Genomic DNA, 22,113 nt, shown 5'->3' with positions numbered 1-22,113 from the left:
TAATCTAGTTAAATATCCAAAAAGAATTTCAAAAGCAGCACACTCCAATCATTGTTTTGTGCCGTATTTTGTTGTTTTATTTACATCCATTCGAATCGCGTGACTGCTTCCCTTTTCTTCTTGCTGCTTAGAAAGCCAAAACATCGTTCTATACTTGAAAGGAGACGGCCATTTGCCTTCGATATTCGTCTCCCGGTAACGAATCTCAGTACAAGCGCACAATGTTAAAGGCAAGTCACCTGCCTGTGCGGATTCTACGTTGTATGATAACAGTCGAGCAAACGGTGTGTTTTGTGTATGAAAGAAGTGTCAATATTATCACCCTGGATACGTCTTGCAGGGATTCTTTTGCGGCGTTAAAGAGAGCTCTTGATCAAACAAACACGTCAGTCGTAGTGAAACCACATTTCTACATTTGAAGCTTTCAAGATTTGGCGATCAAATGAACAAATCTTGATCGAGTTAAGACTCTCCGTCGACAAAAAAATTATATCTGTTCAATCTCATTTCTCGAAAAGAACTGGCCTTGCAGGTGTATTTGACACTCTGTTGCAGTCTCGTTATACACCAACTACACTTTATTGACTCTGAGACGCCGAAGTGATACTATGAAAATGGATTCCATCTGAAGTTTTGCATTGCCTCGGACTTGTATCAAACCGATGTATATCAAAGTATTCAAAGGGCGATAGATGGTACCTATTTATCTGCAATATGACCCAAGACAATATCGACGAAGTTGATCTCGAAAAATACTTAGACGAAAATCCTGAGTTTGCAAAAAAATACTTTGTTCAAAATGCACGGTCAAGCTGGGTGGACGAGTGGCTAGGGAGACGATCTCATCGCCCATCAATCCAGCCAGTGACAAATCTACAAAAACTTTCAACTTCTTCTGCGGATAGCATTCTACGACCCTTACGAAATGTTTATCCCTTATCTAAATCACCTACAAACCGATCGAATCTTGTTCGATTGTACGGATCAGGTGGGACTGACTCGGATTCAGAAACTGAAGAGGTAGTGGATGGCCATTATCAACAGGATAGTGGAGAATCCAAAAATGAGCATGAAGGAACTGAGTCGCTAAGCGAGAAAGATCTTTTTATGCAGTTGATACGAGATATTGCCAACGAACTCGATATCAACAAACTCTCACACAAGATTCTTGTTAATGTTAGCCTGCTCACAAATGGAGACAGGTGCTCGTTATTTCTCGTTAAAGGAGAATCGAGCAAAAGGTATCTAGTGTCAAGATTGTTCGATGTCACCTCGACTTCGACGCTGGAGGAGTCTTTGCGACCCGAAGGAAAAGAAATAATTATACCAATCGGAGTTGGAATTGCGGGAACAACAGCACTGACTGGCGAATGCATCAATATCAAAGAGGCTTATGAGGTTTCATATGTTTTGTCAATATTTAGAATTTCAATCTATTTAGTACTCAACAATTGCAGGTGTACAAGGCAAGTTCAATTTAGATATTATCTTAGTAGAATGATTCATTCTTTCAAATGCAAAAAAGTAATTTCATTCAATATCATTGCAGCCCAGAAATCTACTTTTTCCGCTTGAAAACATATCTTTTGAAAGTCCTTTTGAAATTTATAATACAACAACAAACAACCGTGCACCATACAATTCACATTCATAAACCTTTGTGTAACTCGAGAGATACGAGCAAGGATTAACGACTTAACTGCGAATTTAGTTAACCAAAGAAGCCTTGTTTAATGGGTAGGAATTGATAGCTTACATTTATTTACATAAAATTCAAGTGAATTTGCTGTTTGAAACTGATTCTCCACAAAGAACGATTCTGACGTCATTGAATACCTTAGTCTAAAGTTTTCAAAAATCAAACATTTTATAGCATATTATATCGATAAAAGCTTTTTCGTCTGACACTCCTCAGAGCATAAAACGTCAGAATAAGGTTCCGAAAGAACACGATGAAAAATATATACCCAGTTGTGGATCGAAATAGTCCAATCAGAAAAACGCAATGCTCTGAGGAGTGTCGGAAGAAAAAGCTTTTAGCCAGTATGATATGAAATGTTTGCTTCTTTCAAAGCCATTTTCCAGTTCTGTGCCGCCAAAAAACTGTTCATCTTAGTCTAAAAGAAACTCAAGTAACAAATACCATCTTCCAGTTTGCCTTATCTTCGATCAATATCAGGAATCGAAGGCCAAAAAAGGAAGGATTTGATGAATCCTAGCATCTATATTTCTTGGGAGTAGAGTTTTCTTGATATGTATGTGCTAAAAAAGTTCAGTATATAAGTGTATTTAATCTTTGAACTGCTGTATAAATTTTGGAAATAAACTCCATTACCCCTAATGGAAAGGTGCATTCGAGCATTTAAGTTCATAAAACTCTGTAGATATCATCCTTTGCTTCCCTTGTCTTTAAATGCTTGAGCCAAACCTGTTAGGTGATTGCCTTCTTCGTATGGTTTTCTCAGGCAAAATGTACAAGTAGCCTCTTTTGTTCAAAGTGACCAACTCACCTAAATATACAGAAGTATTTCACAAATTTTAAGAATTTTGCTAGGTGCATTATTTGAAGTATGTATACAATGTATTTGATTTAGTCAAAGAAAATTAAAACTTTAAGTTCATTTTCTTCGATGTAGTAAAATCTAACAAAAAGTACGCGAAAAGCTGTATAAATCATTAACCTTCTTTTTCTATTGCCCTCGATAATCAAAACGACCCTCCCATTATTTTTAGAAGTGAAAGGGGAAGAACTGATGGGCCATCATCTACTTTTGGTAATGCAGAGTAATCTAGATGCAATATTATTTCAGTTAGAATAAATGACAAAGTCCTGCATCTTATTATCCATATTCCAACTGAGAAAATTTTCGATGATGCAAATCAAAGGAAGGGAAAACACCTATGCCCAATTCCCTCCTCTTTTCTCTCTCATTGAACCAAAAAATGTTATTTTTGAGATTACGTAAACTAAACTAATGCTGGCAATAATGATATTCATTTGCTGCTTTTAAGAAGCTTTTACTTTTTTGTTGCTGATGTACGTTTTCAACTTCAAGGACCCAAGATTCAATAGAAAAATTGACAAACAAACTGGTTATACAACTCACAGCATTCTTTGTATGCCAATAAAAAGTCCAGATGGAATGGTAAGAAGTGAAAAATTGAATATTCTATTTTCTTGCATTTCTTGAAATAGGATTTAGCAACTAATTCCACCCAATGTTGTTTTTAAATTATTTATTATTGATTTACATCTGATGTATAATTCATTTCCAAGCTAAATGTTTTCTGTTGTTACATGAATAAGTACCTCTGACCATAATACCAAATGTTTTTAGGAGGAAGTAAAAACCTACAGAATTTAAAAAGACTTTCATTGTGTTATTTTATTTTATCTTTAAAAAGGAAAGATTTTGAATTTTCTTCAAAAATCTTCTATCTTTCTTTTTGCTTGGCCATTTCATCTATAAGCAGCTGGCATAAACAACCCCTTCAAATCTTTTAGGTTATTGGCATAGCGCAGATTATAAACAAACGAAGTGGTGGTCACCAGTTTACCGAGAAAGATGAGGAGGTATAGCCTGCATAGCTTTCAATATTCAAGAATTTCAATGTTACCTATATGCACTTCCACAAGTATGATTTATGAAGGTGTTCGAAAGCCTTTGTAAGATACCCTTTGACTTGCAGCATCTTTGCGAATTAAAAGCCCCTCCCATCTCGACAACCATGAAATTTAACAATAAACTTGGGGTCATAGATACGTTAAGTTTTGAAAATCAAAACTGGTGACAAGAGGGTGTGGGAAGCAGTCATTAAGATGACCAATGCTTACATCACGGGGGACAAAGGGGAAATATCAATCCCTCCTCCCCCCTCCTTCCAGCGGGATCAATTCTGAATTACGCCTAAAGTCGATGCAAATATGTTGTGGAAGGGGAAATATTTTGGCAATGTATTCTTTGTGATATGATCCTATGATTTTAAAACTGCCTAAACAATTCCCAAACCGCCTACCCAAAATTTAATCATTGGCATTCTCAATGCCGCTCAGTGAAACTTCATAACGCTCTACGCTGATTATACTACCGCCCTTCTGCCAATCCTCCATGCTAGAAAAAGAGGTTTCTAGAGGTTTCTAACACCCATCATTATCAGCTTTGCACTAGAAGCAGTCTGGATTCAACCCCTACTTTCTTAAAGCTACTTTTCAGATTCAAAAGTAAGGCCTCAGGGAACAAACCAAAGAGAACGCTCCTCGCCCTCCTACATTTAAAAAACATTTAGCGTTTTATGTATTAGGGAAGCACGACAGACGCAGATCAGTCGCTGCTATCCATTGATTATGTATAAATTATTGATTATGCTTAAACCATTGTCAGGGCTCTTTTGAGTACTTAACCTTCCTTCTATTTGCTGTTACTGTTTAATCCTCTTTCAAAATAATCGTCTCAATACATAAATTGAAATAATGAAAGCTGTTGTGTTTCCTGGAAACCTTCAAACTTTAGCCCAAGATTTTGTTTTTAAGCAAATTTCATTGAATTTGCTCTCACATGAAATCCGACGACTAAAGCTATATTGTCATTAATTTAGATACCGCCGTATATTTTTTCCTTGCTATTTCCTTGTCATTTTTTATTGAGCCAAACTGACAAAATAGGCCTCCAGTTTAGTTTTGTAGCGCGTTGTTTTGAATAGATTCTTCTATTTTGTGGAAATAAATCAGAGAAGGCACCGCAGAATTTATTTATTTGAGCAAGAACTAGGTATTGATGGCAAATTTATTAACATAATTCAAAGCATCAGAGGAGCAGTGAAGGCTCAAAAAAGAAATGCTGTCTGGGTTTCTAGACATCTAATTGATTTGTTTCAACTTTTGCTGTTTATGAAATAATTTAATGGATCTTTTTAGACATTTATTAGGATTTCAATTTCTTGACAGATTCAAATATTTTTAGAACATTTGAGAATGCTGACAACGTACTTCTTGTGGTGTAATCCTTTGATTTTCAAATTGCCTTAACGTAACTTAAAGTTAATAATTGGCGTTCCTAATTGGGAAAAGGGCGTTTTCTTGTGGTAAAAAGGGTGTGGCCTCAATTTTTTAGTTTTGTGAATATATATCAAACGTAACCAATGTTATGCATTTGCTTACAAATGTCAAAAGTACGACGGAAACATTTAAATGCTAGTGAATTTGGTTTTTATTCCCTTAGAAAAAGGATCAGTTAAATATTTATACAGTTTGATTGAAAATTATTGAAGCGCTTGATTTATTATCGTTGACTTAGAGTTGACTGGAAATCGCATTTATTTATTCTCATTGGCTTTTCACGAATCCAGTTAGAGGCGGCATCAGCCAACAAAAAGCGGGGCAGGAGAGGCCGGGGTCAAAGCCTCTGGAAAACTTCTTTGGCCACACCCTTAGACCCCGTTTACACTGTCCCGGGGCAATTTTGTACCGTTACGGTTCGCAAGTGTTTACATTGTCGCGGTTCCAAATTGTTCTGTTTAGCCGTTCCGTTTACACTGTACCGGTACGACCTTAATTTAATGGTAGAACATTGTTTAAAAGAAGCTGTATTTAGTCAACTGAGGCTTTTATTTTGCCGCCGAAGTCAACAATCGAAACTTCATTGAGAGCTAAAATGGAGCGGAAGGCTGATAATAACTTTACTTGGACGGATGTCGAGGTGGCTTTAATTTTCAGTGTTACTTTGGATCACATAACTGCTAAGTCCAATCAAGCCTTTTCTGTCATCGTCTTCTCTTCAGAACTTAACAACATAGTTACGCCACAATCAAAAACTCGATTACCTGAAACAGTCATACAAAAAACCTCTTTGTGAATCCGTGACAAAGTCGTCTCGGATAGGTGTTTGCACTGTCCCGTTTAAAAACGGAACCGTGACGGTACAAAATTCGTTCGCTTTCAAAGAAGGGTCAAAATTGTTCCAGATAGCAGAGCAAAATCGTCTCGGTTCCACAGTGCTAGTGTAAACGGAAGGGCGAACCGTGACAGTTTTTGTCACGGTTCCAAACTTGCACGGGACAGTGTATAGGGGGTCTTATCTCCATGAGATGCGATTTATCTCATTTCATAATAAATTGCTTTTTTCTATGAAATGTCCTTAAACCTTTTCTTCTTCATATCTTGCAAATAAATTGATTACTAAATTGTAAAGATCCTTGCATAATAAAGCTTTGAGTTTCTTCATTATCACATCTACTTTTTCTCCAGGTATTTCGTGATTACTTGACATTTTGTGGCATTGGAATTACTAATGCACAACTTTTTGAATTATCAGTAGAGGAATTCAAACGAAATCAGGTTTGTTTCTTGTGGATTTAAGATTGTTAATGAAACATCTTTTGAGCCTTATTGCTAAAAGGTTAATCGAAACATAATCATAAACATCTGTATAAAACATGTAAACGGTTTCACAAAACTCTATTTAACTTAGTTCTTTCAAGCTAGCTAAAAAATCTCAATTAGTTTCTAACCTAAAGTCCTTTGTGAATCTAAAGACTTGGATCAGTCTATTCAACGAGAATTCTGCTATTACCGTTGCTTAACTTAGTTCCCTCAAGTTAGCTAAAAAATCTCAATTAGTTTCTAACCTAAAGTCCTTTGTGAATCTAAAGACTTGGATCAGTCTATTCGACAAGAATTCTGCTATTACCAGGAGTCTGAGAGGTGCCATGTTTTTTATCGTTTGTTCCAAATTTATTTACAATAATTCTGGATCCAGTTATGTAAAAATATTCTGTTGCTATATGATATAAAATATTAATCAAAGTTATGGCATTTAGGCCCTCGTCACCTTGGCAAAAAATATTTTTGAAACAACAGAGGTTGTGACGGATGTGGTCAAAAGAATCATGACACAAGCACTGGAGCTTCTCAACTGTGAGCGCTGTACTGTCTATCTCGTGGATACCGAGGCTGCTGAAAACGAGGTTGGCGGGAAAGACTTTTTGGCTTGTGTAATATATATTGTAATGCTTGTGTTAAATTCTAGATCTATGTGAATGAGAGTTACTAGGCTAATGTGGTTTTTTTCATAGTATTTCGTAGGATTCTATATGTAATTTTCAACGATTCATAAAATCTTTGATATCTGATCCCCGGTGGCCATATTTTGATCATCAGACAAATCCAGTCTAATTCTTGAACTTTGTTTCGTAGATTCTTGCCCTCTAACATTGCCAGGATATGACGTTAGTATCTAACGTAGAAGTCCCTCAGAGCAAATTTCCCTTAAAATCTCGTAACTGCTTCGCAAATGCGGTGTTCTTGTGACTCTTCAAGATCCCGTTCTATTGGTGAATGCTCTAGATCTAGTCCTCATCAGCCTGACATTCGCTTCAAAGGTTCTCTTCTGTTATTCCTAAAAAACCTCAACTTGGCCGTTATCGGCCACAATGCAAAATGTTTGTCTTGACCTAACTAACAAATGAATCTTGAATTTCACTAACATTCCTGATTGACAGGGTATTGTCTTTGGTCAAATATTCAATCTCAGTTCAACTGAAGGGAGCGAAACTAAAGTTGAAAGGTTTGTTTTTGTCGCATATCAATGTCAAAATCGATTAATTTTCAAGAAGATCGTTTTACATTGCTCACTGTTAAAAACATATTTAAAATATCCCAGACAAGTTACAAAGTAAAGCGTAGTGACCCTTGTGAATGGTTGTTTCAAATATCTACCATATGTGTTAACATACACTGAACATATATTGGTTTTTATTTCTAGCTTGAACAGCGTATATCAAGGCTTAGCTATGCATGTGGTGAACTCTCGAGAGGTATTGATGATCAAAGAGAATTTCCCTTTGTGTTTTCCATTCGAATGTTCTCAGGGATATCAACTTTTACACCTAAGTTCAAATTATCATGTCCAATAAAGTGAGCTCTTTTTCCAAACCGTTGACATTTTTTCTATTTGCTTTGCAATGGGATCAAGATAATACCTGATTAATATGTTATTAATATGTTAATCTGTTATTAATAACACATTAATGTGTTATTAATGTGTTATTAATTACATTTTTATCGCCTAGCTCATAAAGTGAAAAGCCAAGTCAGCTAAAAAGAAGCTGTTTCTTGTTAAAGGATAACCTTCTGATGTAAACTAGTTGATGAAAAATCTTTCAACAAGACCGAGCACATTTTGAAGAAATCTCTACAGACTTTCACAGCATAAAAATGCGCCTCTTTTTTTAGAATTTGCTTGAGAAGCTACATCAAGCAAGTAAATGGAGATTTTTTTGTGTCTGTTTCTAAAAAAGTACAAAAGTCTTGGAGCTTGCTTCACTGTGTATTTAGTTTTTCTTGAAAAGTATTTGCTTGTTGCCCAAAATTTCAATTTTTTGCTTTTAAGGCACCAATCTTATTTTGATCTTCCATCCAATTGTTAATTGTTTTAAGAGGTTTGAAATATCTCCGCAAGTAAATTAGTAGAGTTAACTGTCGACATTTCTAGCAGAAAACTAGTTGTTTGTAACCCAAATTTGAATCCTGCATTTTCAAAGACGAGTGTCCTGTAGCGCATTTCCTTAAAAGACGTTTGTGTCTACATGTGGCCTAAATTTTTTCTTGTAATCGGTAACTATTCTTCTAGTCAGATCACTATCGCTTGTTTTCAACAGGCGATGAACATCACAGATATGGAATCAACAGCTGGAGAATTCAAGATAGACCTCGTACGAATCAGTCTTTCTTTCTTTTTGTTGCAGAAGCCGATTGCGTACATGCCTGCTTTTATAGAATAGATGTTTAAATTATTCATAAATTTGACAAATTTTAGGAGACATGTGCAAGTAAGTAAAGACATTTTAACAACATTTTTGTGTCCTGACACGTAGAGGCGCTAAATCATTTGCAGAATTTCGAACATCTTCACCTTAAAACCTAATTGAGCATTGACTGTGTTTTCCAAGAAATGATCAGTCTTTTTGCTCCAAACTATCCATTTCCCTTACTTTTTAAAAGCATTATTTAAGAGTTCAGAAAATGCTTCAAACTTCCTTCGGATGAAATTCTGCCCTATTTGCTTTCCTCTAATTTTTCCTTGTATCTTTTGTAAAAACGTTTCTTTGAACTGGAATTGAAGTTGCATTGGCCTTTCTCAAAACTACTGCATCGCTGGATAATCTTCCTCCGGCTCACAGCTGAGGAACCGCCATGTTTTCTGGACTCTGCATTATTTTTGGCTTCTTTTCTACCTTGGTTCAAAAGATACTTTTGCAGTTACTTGTCAAACACTTAGCAATCCATCTAAATGCATACTCTTATGCAATCGTATAAGTACACTTCTAGAGCTCCCTTTTTTCAATTTCAGGACAATGAAACATGCTCTTCAAAAAACATCAGATCAATGCTATGCACTCCGATTTTCAATAAGGAAAACAAAGTGATTGGTAACTGATAATTAACAATTTCTTGCCGGCAATATTCTTATAAGTAAATTTGTATATGCTAACGATAATTTTACCGGCCAGGAGTTGCAAATAAGTAAAATGAATATTTACTGACTTTAATCTCAAATTCTCAATCCAAGCTGTTCCTTTAGCCTATCTTTTGAAAAAGTATCTTATCAAATCATAACATCATATATTTAAGCATTGTAGCCCATTCAACAATGCTGGCTTACGAGAGGTCATGCATACTGAAAAAACGAAATGAATTTATGCCCTATTTTGAGAGAAGAATACCTGTCTTGTGAAATGACATTGTTTCAAAGGAAATACCAACTTTTTAATCTTTTATACATAGAAACACGTATTGAAGTTTCGGTTTTAACTTGAATGTTGTTTGATCTCTGTTATGTCTCTCTGTCCAAACATTTCGAATAATTTAGAAAAATAATCTACTGCAAGTTTTAACATACCCTCTGGTGCCATAATTGTTGCTTGATTTTTCTAGGTGTGGCTCAGTTGATGAATAAACAAAATGGACACCCATTTACCGACAATGATGATGGCTTATTTCAGGTGGATCTTACTTTTTACAACCCTGAAAAATTTTAAAAATTTTCTTAGAATGTTGAATGGTACATTAAATGTTCTTACAGCTTCTTTCTGGTGAGCTATCGCTCCAAAAAAAGTCAGTTTGAAAGAATTTGTTAAGCGAAAGGTCTGTGCTGATTGAACGTGACGAAATCTTACATCTACCATAAAAAGGGATTCAATCTTGTCAGGCAGATTAAGGTTATATAATTATTTCAAAGTTTACTGGATCGACAAGAGCAGGATACGATGTGGATAAACTTATCCGGATAAAAGCGTTCACACTGTACCTTATAGCTATTCAAACTAAATTAATCCATATTCCTAGGTGAACTAATTTTGTTCGGATAACCGCTCTAAAAATCGTGCGGATAGCGTGGGTCTAGTGTAAAACGCGACGCCCATCTGAACTAATTTTGATGCTGATAAAATTTATCTAGCACAGTATCAACGGGGTCTCAGTTGGAAGATAACTAATTAGAGGAAAACAATCCCTTTGAAAAACTTTTACTAGGTGATAATATTCTTGCATATCTAAGACCTATTTGAATTTCTCTGGAAAGCAGACTAGCAGAAATTTCCACTAAGTTATTGTCTATTTAAGGCTATTGTGATCTTTTTCCTCCTTGCCCGCCACTGGCTAACTTTATGGAGCACAGATTTGGTTTTCAGTTATTAAGAAAGAGCTTTTTGTCCTCCAAGAATGTTTGATTTTTCTTAAAGCCAATGAGATTTGTTGAAATTTAAAAAAATAGAACGTTATAAAAGTCAACAAAAGTTCAGAGTTTGGAAAAAAATGTAGCGACTGAAAGTCTGAAACAAAATTAATCTAGCTATGAAACTTTGAAATCAGATTCTAAATCGTAATTTCAAGAACAGTGCCTATAGAAGATGTCTTAAAAACTATATTGAAATGCTGAATGTATTTAAGTAAACTAAAATCAAATACTTTGGCGGTATTTTCGAATCATATAAGTCGATATCAAGTCTCTGGTACCTGTTCTCAACAAATATCGTGTTTTTCGTCGATCGTTTTCTTGAAGAAAGTCGGTAAAATACATCACTTTTTTATCCTACTGTGCTATGTAAAATTTTTAATTCAATAAAACGACAACTGTACACTCGTTTCGTTACCGCTTATTTCCTTCCTGTATCATGGTTTTCAATCAAAAGATATGGACTAATAGCAACAATCTATTGTTGGTACAAAACTTGAAAATGGCTTTGAAAAAAGCAAAGAAAACTTTTCGGTCTATGTTCTGACGTTTTAAACTCTGAAGAGTGTCAGACAAAAAGCTTTAGTTTACTAAATGTTTGCTTTTTCAAAGCCATTTTCAAGCAATAATCTCTTCATAATATCATATTTCTTTTTTAACTTGTTTGTCGTACTTTGTTTGCTTTTACTGTACATTTGATATGCAATTTCTCACTGTGCACAGGCATTTGCTATTTTTTGTGGACTGGGCATCTTTAACACCCAGATGTATGAAAAAGTATTTCATCTGCTAACTAAACAGAGTCTAGCAATAGAGGTAAGCAATACGATTGTGTTTTTCCCCTGCTTCCTTAAATAACATTTAATTACAAATCTAATCTAATGCAAGTCCTCGTTAATTTAGCAATTTAAATTGTTCATGTAATTATTAACGTACAGAAGTAATTCCATGAAGTAGATTCAAAAATTAGAAATTTTGCAATTTGATTCATTGATATAAACAGTACTTTTTTGTTTTTGGTAATCTGCTAGCTCGCATGCCTGCTTAGGGCTTTAGGTTTTGAATTATAGCCAATAATGTCTGTGACATTTTTAAGCTTTTTAAATCTTCAATACTTTTAATGAAGCTACAATATGCATATTTTGTTATGCAGTTCCATACAAAACAGAAGATTTTTATCTTTTTTGAACTCCTCACAATATGTCCTTAGTTCAATTCCCTTTACAATTTATCTTATTTAATCTCTTTTGTTTGCAACTACTTTTACAATTTTTCTTGTCTTTTTTCTTTTATTTCAATTTTCTCTCTTTCGTTGATAATACTTTTGACCCTCATGAAATCCCAATGTTGTCTATTTTTATCATTTTGAGTTCTTAAGATTTCAAACGAGAGGAATTACTGCCATTCATTATTACATTTTAAGTAAGTTAACTTATACATTAAAATTATTCTTGCAGCTGTTGTCATATCATGCAAGCGCTCCACTGGAAGAGACCAAACGGATCCAGGTACATAATCAATAGGCTAAAGATTGTCATCTTAATTCTTCTCCATTCCCTAGAATACAGTCAACTGTCTATCGCGAATGCTGTGTGAAGTGTCAGGGAACACAAAGTATCAAGTTGTAAATTATCGTTCAATAATACGAGATGAAAGGGCTTAAATATTAAAAAGTTTCATGGCATGCATCTTTAGGAGTCATCGGGAAAATCAAAACGCCAACAAAGATAATTTCAGTTGAAACCAAAAGTATTAACTTTGATTTAGGAATTTTATTGGTAAGATTCCACCTATTTGCCAACTTTAAACGAAACTCCAACGGCGCTCCAAAGTTGTGTGAAATAATGACTTAGACAAGTCAGATTGTGTTTTTTAAATAACGATCACAAAATTAAATAACTATGAATTATTTAAACGTGGCTTTTTAGAAAATGGTAAAACTTAAATCATTAATTTGAAATATATCTTAATAAAGGCCATGGAAGTTCCAGCGAGAGACAGATTAGCGTTGACATCATTTTCTCTTGATGACCTAAATTTGACCGACGATGAGACGTGCCTCGCAGCCATAAGAATGTTTATGGATCTTGAAATTATTTCCAAGTTCAAGATACCTTACAAAGTAAGTAAGATAACTTAATAAATGTGCATGCCAACTTTTGTTAGTGTTTTTTCCATTCTTTTGGCATAAAATGCCGTAGAAGCCTAGAATTTGGTGTTGAAAGTTTCTTTCTGTCGAGACTGCATTCCATTTGGAAGCTCAGCAGAATTTTTCCCTGAAGATACACTTTTGAACTGCTATAAAAATACAGAGAGCTTTAGAGAATGGTGCTCTCCGTGGGCCTGACTACATGAACAATACCCTTCAAAGGGCTCGAAGGGAGAAACGTCTACGTTGTGTCTTACTGTCATTCTTAACAATTCATTGTTTTTTTTGCCTTAACAGTCTTGATGGTTTGTGCTTTTTCACGTCAAATTTAAACAGTGCACTTACATAGCTAGTTGCCTTCTACTGCACTTTCATCCAAAGCAGCGCCACCATGTTTGGCTTGTTGTATGATATCAACATTTTGTTGCATACAGAATTTTTGTTTTGGAAATGTTACCTTTATCAATTTCTTACTACATTAGATTATCATTTTTTCAAAAGTTTCTGATAGTCTATTGTCCGTTAAGATGTGAGTCAATTTTATTTCATTTTCAGGTAGTATGTAGATGGGTTTTAACAGTAAAAAGAAATTATCGGCCAGTAATATATCATAACTGGAGGCACGCTTTCAACGTAGCGCAGACAATGTATGCAATTTTTACGGTAAGCAGAGCAATTCTTGCTATTTATTCTTTGTTATCAAAATACTGAGATACTTGTTCCTAAGAACGAAACAAATTCGCTTTTTTTTCTGCCTCGTTCATTAACTTTATAATGAAATATTTTGCTCGATAATTTTTACATCATATTTTACTGTAAAGATAGAATATCCTATTATTTCAAATGTAACATGATCAAAACTCTTTTGGTAGATTTTTTGTTAATCGACGATGGTATTATTTTATGGTTGGTCTATCTTTGGTTTATCAAAGTTGTTTCTGAAAATTTTAAACTTAGTACTTGACCTAAACTACACATCTTTGCAAGAATTATGTAATGCCTTGTCAACTCGAGATCCTTTTCTAGACTTTCTTTATATTTCCGCAGAGTGGCAAGATGGGGAGCTGGTTTTCTGACTTAGAAATCTTGGTGCTTCTGGTTGCTTGTTTTTGCCATGACCTTGATCATCGTGGGACAAACAACAGTTTCCAAACAAAGTAGACACACTGTTTTTTGTAAACAACAATGAATGTCGTTTGAATATATACTGATTCGCAGAGTGTATGTGTGACGTTGACCAAACCGTTGAGGCCGAGATATTGACAAACAAACTTTAAAATTTTCCATTTCTTAAAGTCAATAAAAAGTTTCTTTGCATCAATTTATCGCAATCCTTTATTGAAATTAGTCTTGATTTATTTTCTAGAGCTGACTCACCAATTGCACGGTTGTACTCTACGTCCACTATGGAGCATCACCATTTTGACCAATCAGTTATGATTTTAAACAGTGAGGTGCGTCGGGTTTTCAATAATGATAATCATCCTGGAAAATTTCCTTTAGCCAGACTCGTCTTCATTACATAAATCATCCATATTTGTACCAGGTGATAGAAAAGATTAACATCTTACTACGGGGAGCATTTTTGTTTATTTTACAATACAGAAATCAGTTAGCTGGATAGAATGTGTTGATGTTAACAAGAATCTTGCTTGATTTCAACATCAAATCATCGTTGAGTTTAGCGAAAGGATCATTTAAGGCTTAATGACGCCATTATTAAACGTTTTTAGATATTTTTGAATTTGGACAATATAACCATAAGGAATACTATTATAAACCTTTAAATTTAGAAAATCAATTAAATCTGTTACTAAGTAACCGAAGTGTGGTGTCCGAGCACTGAACACTTTCCCAATTAAGTCACTCTAACTTACTCTAGCTTTTAAATGTTATAAACAAGGCGAAAAACAGCAGATCGTTAGCAAACTTCGTCTCTTAACTAGCCGTATCTCAGCTTATTTTCAACAGCTTCAGTGGACTTTTCACATTTAGATGATTCGTTGTGTTTTAAGGCTTTATAATTTTTTGTCAACGTCACTTTAATAACTCTAGCCATGTAAACATCGAATGGTAACTTTTAAGATCTATGAAATATCTTCATATCAACCTTCAAATACATCTAGCCCTTTTTGCACTCTCCTTTCGAATAAATTTGCATTCAAAAGTGTTAAAAAACGCAATTTTAGGGAAATAACCTGTTTGGGTCTCTTGATCGAGAACAATACAAGGAGGCTATGGCTGTTCTTGAGCATGCAATACTATCTACAGACCTCGCTCTTTACTTCAAGTGAGTGCAGTATTTTTTATGACAGATCATTTTCAGATCATTGAGAGTGCATTTTATATCTATTTTGTCCATACTGAATTTCTGTATTGTCTTTTTTAAGCCTGTATGTTATGTTTTTGTCCTTGAAATTTTGAATAAAATGGCATCTGTATGAGATAAATCAGACAATTCTCGCCACTGGCATCATTTTTTGTTCACTTTTACAGACAACGAGATGATTTCAAACGACGGATAGAATCAAATGAAATAGACTGGAGAGATACGAGCAACGGAAAAATTTTAAGGTAGGCAAGTGGGGGCAGCAAAAATATGGGATTTCTGTGTCTAAGCTGAGGACAACTGCGTAATTGCTGTGTTTGTTCCATAAGATATCAATTTTTTAGGAAAAGAAATCTGCAGGGAGTACTACTAATACTAACGTAATACTAACGAAACATAAAAAAGGAATCGACTCATTAAAGTTTTCTATATGTAAATCTAGCTTCATAGCTCTCTAATTTGATACTTTTCTCAGCCTAGATATGCAGTAGGTGAAAACAAAACAAACTTCGCATATAATATTTTATATTTTATATTTATATTTTTTTATATTTTATGATGAAACCTTGTTTAGTCCAAGCTTGATCGTTGCTGTTTCTTGCTAGGGCGATGCTGATGACTGCATGTGATTTGTCCGCAATTACGAAGCCTTGGAATGTTCAAGTACGGGTACGTAGGTCTTTCATAGATTCCTTGAACTTAGGTAGAAATTCAAAAGAGAGGTTCCGATTTTCAAACAGAGGGGCACCATTTGCTCCAACGGCGTAACCTGTGGTCCTCAATTCTTAGAGCTTAGTGTGTCACAACTACCAATGGAATTCAATTGCATAGCTCTGAAAGCAATTGCCATGTTCAACAAATTAAGGATTGGAAGTTTCAAGAAATTTGAAGGCACAACAGATTACTCTGGTAGAAAAGTTTGCCAGGCTTTGTGAGGTGTGTGTCGGAAAGAAAAGCTTTTGCTTTTCAAGAGCAGTGATTTTTAAAATTTTACCGAAAGATATAAAAAATAATATATTTCTTTCCAAACTCAAAAGAAAAACAAACAGACTTTATTTTTTTCAACCTGATTAATTATAAGATTTTTACTGTTTTTTCCCTGGGCACTTGTAAGCGTCATCCTTTACTTTGCACACTTGAATTTTAACAGGACCCTTAGTGATAGCAGTAAACATTTTCAAGTATGGGTATGCTATATCATTATTATTATTGGATACCAGGGCTTGGTAAAGGGATGGGTCCAACCGACGACCCACTTTTTTAGAGACCACCCCTTTAACTGAGGCACTGCAACCAAGGGTTTCTGTCAAATATGCCTATGTAAAAGTGGAATTGGTACTTCAGTTTTTCGCATGCCAATACCACTTGCCTATGCCCTTGGATGCAATTGGACATCAACATAAAACTTGCCGGCAGGTTATTAAGGTTATTAGAAGCCTAGATTGGAGGCTAAAAGTTGCCCCTGTAATAATTTCCCACGTTTCTCACTTATAGTTGAATGGAAAGATTATACAACATTCCTTCCGTTACGGAAGTCAAATAAAAAACATTTCAAAGATCAATGCGCCCAACCAGCAATAAAGTCGAGGAAACCGAGCAAATGTTGCATTGCCCATCTTTGACATACAAGAGCGAGATCCATTTCTGGAGATTTTAAATTTTAACGACTGTTGGGACTGAATAATATTCCAAATGAAATTGCAAATTTACTCTTGTTGTATGGTAATAATGTCTTACCAAAATATTGTTAACAGGAACATACTACGTTTCATTTTCGTATTAATTCTACGTTTTATTGAAGCAACAGGCTAAAGGGATTTAAATTCAATGTTTTGATTTAAACGATTTACGTGAAAATTCCTTGCGATCAAGACATTTCAGCCACCATTATGTAAACATGACCCCGCATCAAATTGTAATTTGCTCAAAATAGATTTTCTTTTCTTCTCTGTCTTTATATGCTTAATATTTTTGTTCATTTTAAGTTGTTCAATTTCAGTGTAACAGTAGAAATGGTCTTTAACTTGTGGCATCGAATTAGTGCTGTGTGTAGCATATTCTTTGGGTAGCGTATTTATCATATGTCTGTAAACTTTTACCAGAGTTAATGCTTGTTAAATGTACATTAAACGACTGTGTTTTCTATTTCTTCTCAATTTTTCATACTCCTTTAAATATTGCACTTTCGAAAATTTATCCGACTTTTAATTTAAGGTTGCAGAGATGGTTGCCAGTGAATTCTTTGAACAAGGAGACATGGAAAGATCACAGTTAAAATTAGAACCTGTTGTGAGTTTCTTTTAAATAATATGTTGTATATATTATTTGAAGCGGAGGATCATTTTAGCGAAAATATACTTAGATTTGTTTATCAATACGTAGTGAAAATATCATTTAATTCAAAAATCTAGGTTCAGCACACAAAATCACCTATGACATGGTTTACGCAAAACTAGTTTATTGAGTACATCTGCATTTATTTGAAGCCTATGATGAACAGAGAAAAGAAGGATGAGCTACCCAAGATGCAAGTTGGCTTCATAAATTATGTTTGCATGCCCCTTTACGAGGTTCGTTATCAGCTTTTGAACTTCTTCATATATGCAACAGTTTTTGTATTGGAAAAGATAAACGTCTGTCTATTCTACAGCTATAACACAGAATCGGGGGCTTATTTTACCGCTATATTTGAAATCAGCTTTTCCTCAATCGGTTTTCTCAAGGGGTTTTACTCCCTCAGTCGTTTCATATACGAATTGACTATGATAGAAAGTAATTCTTATTGGTCTCAGTAGACATACATTCAACCTTCATCAAACTTATTGAGCTTTTGCCCTAGAACCAGAGGGATTACGCAGGTTAGGGCACCATAGTTCGACAACGTGGGGCATTCGACCAAAACAGGCCCCAAATTTTTCATATCGATGTTGTTAAGGCTTCACTCAAATTCATCAAAGTTCATCAACTGAAGTTTCTATAACTTAGCTCTCCTTTATTAACGAGAAAATGCTCTCATCTTGTTACCGTGTTTTATGTGTTCTTCGGCGTTTGATGGGACTTAATTTTCAGTCCGTAAGTAGGGGCCCCGTCTCAGAGTTTCTTCCTAGGAACCCAGATGCCTCTGTGACACTACTGTCTAGAATGCCTCTATATTATAATATTGTATCTAGCACTCCTTAGTACTGGTGTTGCTTGTCGTTTATCCTGTTAACTTAATTTTTCAATTAAATGGTGCTCTTTCGAATTTTCTAATTGCTGTGACCTGGGTCTTTTCAACGCCAAGCAGCTATCTAGACTGCTGGTTTAATATTGTGTCCGTCCTAAAACGAAAAACTGATCAAGTCAAATTGAGATTTGCTAGAACCAAGCCAAACTTAATCTCTCTAACTTCTAGCTCCTTCCAAAAGTGAACCAAAACCTCCAGCCTTTGCTTGATGGAATCGTTGGTAACAAAAGCAAGTGGCAAAGTCTTGCTGACAATAATGTTGAAGAAGGTAATTATCGAAAAATTTCAATTTAATCGCTCAAACCTTGCAAGAAGACCTTTTTGTTCCACGGAAATACCGGTCTCTGCCGTTACGTGATCTTTATCAAAAGGCATACGAGTCAAGTTTGATCTATGTCTTAACGACATTTACAATTTTTAAAGACAGAACGGTAAACAGTCGTTATCAGTGCTCCGCGTGACTGTCTTTATTATCCTTGTCGTAGTCACCCTTGTTTTACCAAAGTGCAGCCTCTGAAATATATTCAGGGTAAATAATTCGTTCTAAAGATTTCGAGGGCATCTCAATTTTTAACATAGCATTTCTTCTGACAAAAAAACGAATCACAAGATAGGCCTGTTTTAAAAGCCTGGCCTCTTTTAAGATGCTATCACCCTTTTTGTGTGCACAGAAAATGACAGTATTTGTATAATTTTCTTTGCACTGAACGGCACTTGTACCGCCTTTTGAAAGTCCTTTATCCAGTTAAGCAAATTTCTTGCTATGATCAAAAATAATTTTTAAAAAAAACTAGCTTAACTTTTGTCTGTTATCACTGATGTTTTAATCGGCACTTTTTAATGTTTTCTTACTCCTTTGAAAGGCAGGAAACAAGCGTTCACGTTTTGTTTTTATGTTATTGATTTGAATGATATTGCAAAAGATGGGCTCATACCAATAAATAACAACATAAATCTATTACAGAAATTAGCGTAGAGGAAGAAAAAGATAGCCTCAAGAGCACTGCTGATGACACCAAAGATGACACAAATTCAAAGGTGAATTATCCCAATCTACAACAACAAAAGGAGAGCGAGGAGAAGATTCCTGAAAACAGAATTTTAAAAAAGAATAATGGTTCAGCATTTTGCATACTGACATAGAGTAGTGTAAAAACTAAATACATATAATGAGAATGCTTTTGGGTAACTAACAGGGATTCATTCAATTATTCTACCTGGATTTTCACCTGTAATCTGATATTTGAAAAACTTCAATCAAATGAATGATCCAATCATATAGTCAAATGAAATATTATAGTGAATACAATTTACATTCAAATTCTCTGTAATATATTAAGACTTCATAAAGCCCGCTTTCAAATATTTGCTATATATATGATTTTGTAAATCTTTTTGCACAGCCTTTATTGGTAAATCTTTAATGGTAAATTTTTATTTAACATAGTAAGATTGTACAGTGGTTGTAAATAATATTAATTCCTACAGTATTGTGTCTGCATTAGGCTATAATCTTTTATCTAGTGTATAAAAGAGCTAGCCATGGGCAAGACAGAAATTACACAAATTATATGCCCAAAGTGCAATCCAGAAAACATTTTGTGCTTTCTTCAAATTGCTATTCTGCTATCAGCAATACTGTAACAAAAGGACATGTTGAACACATTTTCTAGTGTTGCATAACACACCTTATAATCGAAAACATATTTTTAATATGTTAAAAAAAATTTAGAGTAGCAAATAAACCATATGGACAATTAGAGCAACATCCTTTAGAAGCAGCAACATTATGAAAACAAAAACAGAAATCCTTTAAGAAACAACAATTTTAAAAACATCTAATCCTTCAACTCTGAAGCTACTAAAGTCCTAAAACAGATCTTAAAAAGGGTTAGGTCTTCCAAATGTACCCAGTATACTGCAGATTTCTGAATATCTTCTTATAAGTTTCTTCTATAAATTATATGCAAAGACTTAATAAACATTTATAAATGCAAAAGATGCATGAGGATTAGGTAGAAAATTACAAATGAGATGACTTCATCTGGTTTGCCTGTTGAAAAACATCGCTTGTTTGATGAGGTTCAGGCCCCAGCATTAAATCAGATTATGAAAACATAAAGTTGGGTTACATTTTGACAACAGCATAATACAATTATTTTCAAATTATTATAACAAATTATTTCCAATGTATTTACAATACAAATATGTTGCCAGCTATTCATAATAACATTTTTGCAGCAAAAGCAGAAAATAAAAAGCTTGGTGTGTCAAAAAGTTCCGTGGCTAATATCTTGGCATGCAGCTCCAGTTTGCATTCCAAAAACCTCCGATTAGAGTTACACAGCAGACAGCCACACACAAGTTTTGCTATACCAAATGTTTTGACAGAGAGCTGTTTTCGATGGAATCCTGCTTGGGAATTTTCAGCATTATTGAAAAACATTACCTGGGTGTCTGTTGGGCTGGCAGTGTATACTTTATTACTGTACAAAGCACAGCCATCATTGCAGGAACATTCAGGGGAGGGAGAACAAGGAATACAATCTGGATTCACCAAGATTACCTATCTGCCAGTGGCAAACTGGCCTATGATTCAACTATTCAAGCTTTTGGGATGTTGTCAATTTTTTGCTGCAAAATGCCTTCTCATGGTCAAGAAGCCATTTTTTCGTTTCAGTGCCATTTAATCCGCTGTAATGTCCAATTTTTGCATTTGACTTTATCACCCTGTGACATGGAACAACAATAGGAAATGGATTTCGTCTCATGGCAAGTCCAACAGACCTGCCAGCTTTTGAGTTTCCTGCCATGGCAGCAAGCTTACCATATGTTACGGTTTGCCCTGGCTGAGTTCTGGCACGCAATATCTGCCAAACCTTGACAAGGAACTGCCTACTCTGATGAGGGCTGACGTCTAACCTCGGCACTTCTACATCATCGATTTTACTTGGATCACTGAAATATTGGTGAAGCCATCTCATGCATACGGCGATATGCCTGTTTACAGGATTGGTGCTTGGATTTGTTACTTCATCTATCTGCAGCAACGATCCGGACTCATACACATGTTCTTCTTTTACAATTTCCCCTGCAAACTCAATCTTTGTAACTCCAAACTTACTAGCATAAACAGCTAAGTTTCCAAGCTTTGAATTATAATATGCTCGCTCTTGATTGAGCTTTATTCCATTATCATCATCTGGCGGCATATTTTCCCGTCTTATTTTCACAATGTTACTCATAAACTATAACGGACAGCATCTGGTTTCACGTAGTTACTGGCTTGCTGCATGCAGGTGCGAGCCCCTTTTTTGCAGACATGCTTGTTGTTGTTCCAGGGCCTCGATTTCAGAACGACCTAAAAAAACTAAAGAGAGGCTAGTGCAATGGGAAACCAAACTTTATTATTTTCAAAAACAATGCTTTCAAAAGTCATTTAAAAATTCAAGCAGTAGTTCAAGTCCGAATTAGCGATTTTTCCTTCATAAGTTAACGATTTTTTCCTCTAATTTAACAAACGTAACGGTTTTTCTTTGCTACAATCTTGGCCAAAAGTCATTGGACTAGCTGGCAAGTTGTAGCCTTTTTGAAAAAAATCACTCCCCAGCCCCCCCCCCCCACAGGCATTGATGATATGCTTATTTCTACTCATTTATATTGCTGTTTCTTGGTTATT

General features: G+C 35.0%; 2 protein-coding genes across 2 annotated transcripts; one reads left to right on the top strand and one right to left on the bottom strand.

Annotated features, from left to right (window-relative positions):
* Positions 1–88: 88 nt before the first annotated feature.
* Positions 89–19,623, top strand: LOC135696014 (cGMP-specific 3',5'-cyclic phosphodiesterase). Its single transcript, XM_065215273.2, has 23 exons — positions 89–1,398; positions 3,057–3,146; positions 3,506–3,574; positions 6,245–6,334; positions 6,817–6,963; positions 7,498–7,562; positions 7,761–7,812; positions 8,656–8,709; positions 9,348–9,426; positions 9,932–9,999; positions 11,454–11,546; positions 12,188–12,238; positions 12,706–12,852; positions 13,435–13,542; positions 13,927–14,036; positions 14,246–14,333; positions 15,069–15,169; positions 15,376–15,453; positions 15,814–15,877; positions 17,423–17,497; positions 17,695–17,778; positions 18,603–18,702; positions 19,399–19,623. The coding sequence occupies exons 1-23, from the start codon at positions 715–717 to the stop codon at positions 19,575–19,577; spliced, it is 2,676 nt and encodes an 891-aa protein (XP_065071345.1). The 5' UTR covers positions 89–714; the 3' UTR covers positions 19,578–19,623.
* Positions 19,624–19,763: 140 nt separating this feature from the next.
* Positions 19,764–21,778, bottom strand: LOC135696394 (methylated-DNA--protein-cysteine methyltransferase). Its single transcript, XM_089112313.1, has one exon. The coding sequence runs from the start codon at positions 21,677–21,679 to the stop codon at positions 21,035–21,037; it is 645 nt and encodes a 214-aa protein (XP_088968439.1). The 5' UTR covers positions 21,680–21,778; the 3' UTR covers positions 19,764–21,034.
* Positions 21,779–22,113: the final 335 nt, after the last annotated feature.

The sequence above is a fragment of the Rhopilema esculentum genome, chromosome 14 (assembly GCF_057945365.1).
Source record: "Rhopilema esculentum isolate cy_ngs chromosome 14, ASM5794536v1, whole genome shotgun sequence".
In the NCBI taxonomy this organism is placed as follows: Eukaryota; Metazoa; Cnidaria; class Scyphozoa; order Rhizostomeae; family Rhizostomatidae; genus Rhopilema; species Rhopilema esculentum.
Note: the sequence above shows the minus strand (reverse complement) of the source record. Positions and strands in the feature narration are given on the sequence as shown.